Source organism: Populus euphratica, unplaced genomic scaffold (assembly GCF_000495115.2).
Source record: "Populus euphratica unplaced genomic scaffold, PopEup_1.0 scaffold12.1, whole genome shotgun sequence".
Classification (NCBI taxonomy): domain Eukaryota; kingdom Viridiplantae; phylum Streptophyta; class Magnoliopsida; order Malpighiales; family Salicaceae; genus Populus; species Populus euphratica.
This window is the reverse complement of record NW_011499858.1, coordinates 2,234,635-2,239,519: the sequence shown is the minus strand read 5'-3', so window position 1 is coordinate 2,239,519 and position 4,885 is coordinate 2,234,635. Positions and strand designations below refer to the sequence as shown.

General features: G+C 34.8%; 1 protein-coding gene across 1 annotated transcript; it reads left to right on the top strand.

Moving 5' to 3' along the window:
• Positions 1-864: 864 nt before the first annotated feature.
• On the top strand, positions 865-4,196 carry LOC105124045 (SRSF protein kinase 1-like). The gene is made up of 4 exons (XM_011023889.1): positions 865-1,237; positions 1,951-2,733; positions 3,459-3,506; positions 3,593-4,196. Exons 1-4 carry the CDS (start codon positions 1,055-1,057, stop codon positions 3,905-3,907), a joined length of 1,329 nt encoding a protein of 442 aa, XP_011022191.1. The 5' UTR covers positions 865-1,054; the 3' UTR covers positions 3,908-4,196.
• Positions 4,197-4,885: the final 689 nt, after the last annotated feature.

Here is a 4,885-nt window from a genome sequence, read left to right as displayed (position 1 = left end):
AACAAAAAGGTGATGGCTATCAGCCTACAAGTGACGTCAACATACATCAAGAAAGGTAAAATATCCTTTGTACATCAACACAGACACGCCTCTCATATTAGCCTAGCAATACCAATTAACAATCAACAAATTTAGCTTGATTTTTTTCCTTTTCCTTCTACCATAATTATATAAATTATATCTTAAAATTTTATTTAATAATTTTAAATTTTAAATTAAAATAATTTTTAATATAATATTAAAATTTTATTTAATTAGACACTTATAAATTTAAATTTCACCACTTGCATTCTATTTAATAAAAGTTAAGCATTGATATTATCAATTTATATAAATTTCAAATTTCTACTTGGTGAGATATTGCAGAAAATTATATAAATTATATATTAATAAATTAAAATAATTTTTTTATTTTTTAAGATTTATTGTTTATATCTAGGCATTGAAATAGTAAAAAAAAAACATCAAATTAATTTAAAGAGAAATTATATTTTAAAACTTTCATGAAACTTTGTACCGCCACCTCGTATCTGTACACGAAATATAAAACATCATACAGTAAGTGGTAGTTGTTAGCATGAGTGATAGATATTTGTACTGTTATTCAAATATTTATTAAAAGAATTCAATAATGGATTAGAGATAATCCAGGTAATATCTAACTGTATAAAGAAGGAGGGAGGGAGGGAGGCGGAGGCAGGTGGCTAAAGGGTCATCAACCATGGAAAATCCCGAGCCCAGAAATGTGATTAGACCAACCCACCCCACCAATAAGCAATCACCAACGTGCAAAGTAACCAAAAAAAGGAAGGGTAAAGTTGGCAATTCAAATATCCACTTTAAAAAGCCCAATTTTACAAATGCCCGCACCTTTAAAAAGAGCAGAGAGAAAAAAGTGGAGACTCTCTAGGAAAAACGCCCATCAAAGCTTCTTCAACAGTATAAATTCAGATCATAAATCAGAGGCAACTCACTTGTTTCTTCTTCTTCTTGATAAAGCCAGGCGGTGCCGATTGGTTTGGTCATCTTTTCGATTGATTGATTGATTGTAACGATGTCGTGTTCTTCGTCGTCGGCATCGGATGAAGATGAAGAGGGGATCGATTCCTACCGCAAAGGAGGTTATCATGCGGTGAGAGTAGGGGATCAGTTCTCCGGTGGCCGTTATATTGCGCAGAGAAAGCTGGGGTGGGGCCAGTTTTCTACTGTTTGGCTCGCTTACGATACTCGATCCTGTGTATGTTTTGGATCTGTTTCTGTTTTATTTTTCGTTAAATTTAAATCTTATTTCATATTTAATGAGAGATGTTCAATTATTGATCATTGGATTTTACTGGATCATCATCAGTTAAATTAATTGGAGTTGTTGCGCCTTTTATTTAAATGGAGAAATGTTCATGTAATGAATTTGCATTTTCTAAAAAAACTGATTATTCTTTGGATCATCATTGAAGAAATGCTTGTTTTTCTATATTTAATTGTTGTTTTCCTATTTATGTTTATATTTCGGATGTGTTTTGCTTGATGAGATCAATGGGACTGCTATTTGTCCGTTTAATGGCAGTTTTTTTTTTTTATATATATATATATATAAAATATCCGTTAAACTGTGTTAAAGTTCATTATCTGTGAAAAAAATAATACTATAAAAGTTAATAAATTTTTAAGAAGTGAGTTTAAACGGCGATCATGGAAGACTCAATCCGTTAACTGGTTGAAGTTTTGGTGGTTGTTGCTGTTTTATATTTATCAAAAAAAAAAAAAAGTACCGGTTGTTTCAATGAGCCAAATACATATATAATCATGAGTGTCTATTGTAGTTGGAATCATTGCCTGTCATGAAAAGACTCCAACCTTTTCTCTTCTTTTACGATTGTCCTAGCTTGATTTGAGATTCCGTCTTTGTTTTTATTCTGTTTAACCTTATTGTAATTTTGTTTCTGTTTCTAGAAATACGTTGCTCTTAAGATCCAGAAAAGTGCAGCACAATTTGCTCAAGCTGCGCTTCATGAGATTGAACTCCTTTCAGCCATAGCTAACAGTGACCCTTCAAATTCCAAGTGTGTTGTGCAACTGATTGACCACTTCAAGCATGCAGGGCCAAATGGGCAGCATCAGTGCATGGTCCTTGAATTTCTGGGTGACAGTTTATTGAGGTTAATCAGGCATAATCGTTACAAAGGACTTGAATTGGACAAAGTTAGAGAGATCTGTAAATGCATTGTGACAGGTTTGGATTACTTGCATAGAGAACTTGGTATAATCCACTCTGACCTAAAACCCGAAAATATTCTTCTCTTTTCCACCATTGATCCTGCCAAAGATCCAATTAGGTCTGGGCTCACACCAATCCTGGAAAGGCCCGAGGGAAACCTTAATGGTACTTCCACTATGACTCTCATTGAGAAGAAGTTGAAAAGGAGGGCAAAGAGGGCAGTTGCTAAGATATCAGGAAGAAGAGTTTCAATGGGAGGAGCCGTGCAAAAGCCTGAGCGATCTCTGGATGGGATTGATGTGAGGTGCAAGGTTGTTGATTTTGGAAATGCGTGTTGGGCTGATAAGCAGTTTGCAGAAGAAATTCAAACCAGACAGTATAGAGCTCCTGAAGTCATATTGCGATCTGGGTATTCCTTCTCTGTTGATATGTGGTCTTTTGCTTGCACGGCGTTTGAGCTTGCTACTGGGGACATGTTGTTTGCTCCCAAGGATGGACAGGACTATAGTGAAGATGAGGTATGCTAGTTTTTTTTGGATTTTATAGTTGTCAGAAATTGAAATTATCAGGGTAAGGCATCCTGGATTTTATAGTGTTAGTGAGATTTGTGCATGGCATGTTATCTTGTAAGACAGGATAGCAAATACTAATATAGTAAAATTTTAGGGAAAATAGTATAAAACTGAATGCAACCCGGCTTCTGTGTTGAGGTTATCAAAGTAAACTAGTGATAATGTGACTTGTATTTTTGCTCTCGTATGCTGTCCATTTCTTAATCTCTTGAGACAGACCCTGCCTTTCATTTCCTTTTTACTAGTCTGCAGGGGGTGAAACACAACACAAAGATGTAGGACGTGGCTAGGAAGATAGCATGCACCAAGACTATAACATTGTTTTTATTGTCTGAGACCAAATGAATGAGTGACACGAGTCCAGATTGTGCTTTTGTTTTCCCTTGAGAGAGATGTTTTCTTAATAAACCTGCCTGCTGCATATTTGCATTGATGCGTCATACCAGACTGATTTTGAATGTCTTTTCTTGATTGCCAATCACCTACAATCACATTTGGTTCTATGAATAAAAACGTGCAGTAATTTTCTTATTCAATGCAACTCACAATGCAAATGTTTAAGCCATCAAGGGTTTCATAATGCAAACTGTTTGTTGTATAAATTGGAGTACTGTATCTCTGAACTTGTTCATTTAATCTGCTAATGAAACTGTTCTTTGGGAGGGTTTCAGGATCACCTTGCTCTTATGATGGAACTCCTTGGAAAGATGCCAAGAAAGGTAGGCACATAGTTTCTCAACAGCCTCCTACAGCTTTCTAGTTACCTCATACTCGTTCATTTATCTTTTAATTGCAATATGAGCAGATAGCCATTGGAGGAGCTCTATCCAAGGATTATTTTGACAGGCATGGGGATCTAAAGAGGATTCGGAGACTGAAATTTTGGCCACTTGATCGCTTGCTGGTTGAAAAATACAAATTCTCTGAAAATGATGCTCGGGAGTTTGCGGAATTTCTTTGCCCCCTTTTTGATTTTACACCAGAGAAGCGGCCCAGTGCCCAGCAGTGCCTGCAACACCCATGGCTCAATCTCAAAAGTTCTACGCAGAACGAGACTAAAAGTGAATCTAAGGTGGCAAAGTTGGGTGTTGGAGTGAGCAATCTCAAGGTGGGTAAGTGATGAAGGGGTCGTAGGTGATCGCACAATTCTCAAGTCCCTCCCTCCACCTGTATGAATATTGATTGTTATTTTGGCTTGTTATATTCAATAAGATTTATTATTTTTTCATTATTGATTAACTACAATGTAAATTAGCTACTATTATTGTGAGGAATTGACATGAACGAGAGAAATTAACTGCAGCAACAAAAAAGGGTGGCTCATGTGCTAACCCTAATACCACACACCATGTTTTCTACCTGTAATTGGTTTTGACGTCAATGTTAATCACGATCGGGTTGCGCCATAAAGAGAATCATTCCCCTTTAAGAATAATAGTAGTTGTGGTTTGATTGATGCATGGGAGCTTTCATCGAAGGAAAGATATTGTGTTTGATTCTTTTTTTGAGAAATTAGATCCAAAATGACATGATTCAGCTGCTTTCGTTCCAATTCGAAAGTGTTCGTTAACAAAAACTAAATCTCGTGCATCATGACTCAAATTTGTAATTATGAATTTTCACTTTGGAAAAAAAAAAAAAAACTGTTGAGCTAAGTGCTGGAAGCAAAATTGTCTTTTTATCATATTACAATTATCTTTAATTCATTGCATGGGTTCTCTTTTCATAGTAAAATTATTTCTTTGGCCTTTGAAAAAAAACTCCCATACCTTTGATTCATGCATGTTTTAGTTCTTTTATTTTTTTGAAATAATACAAGTACTTTGATACTTTAAAAACAAAAAAAAGACTAATTAATAGGTTTTTTTTTGTTATTTTACATTGGTTATGTTGTAATTTTGAATGTTATTTAGGGATATTATTATAATTGTAATATACTTAGTATTATTTTAACAAAACACAACCTCTGTTTTGTTTAAGTGGCACTTGTGGAGTCATTAGTTCACCAAACATTATCTTCTAAAATAGTGTTTGAAATATCTCATCATCTTCTACATAATAATACGAATATATGTGTTAGAAGCACCTTTGATTTGAC

What these genes read in the sequence shown, in the direction of transcription:
- LOC105124045 (XM_011023889.1), top strand. Translation starts at nt 1,055, where the DNA reads ATGTCGTGTTCTTCGTCGTCGGCATCGGATGAAGATGAAGAGGGGATC. An exon ending in CTTACGATACTCGATCCTGT is followed by an intron (nt 1,238 to 1,950) that starts GTATGTTTTGGA and finishes TTCTGTTTCTAG; the next exon opens with AAATACGTTGCTCTTAAGAT. An exon ending in TTGGAAAGATGCCAAGAAAG is followed by an intron (nt 3,507 to 3,592) that starts GTAGGCACATAG and finishes CAATATGAGCAG; the next exon opens with ATAGCCATTGGAGGAGCTCT.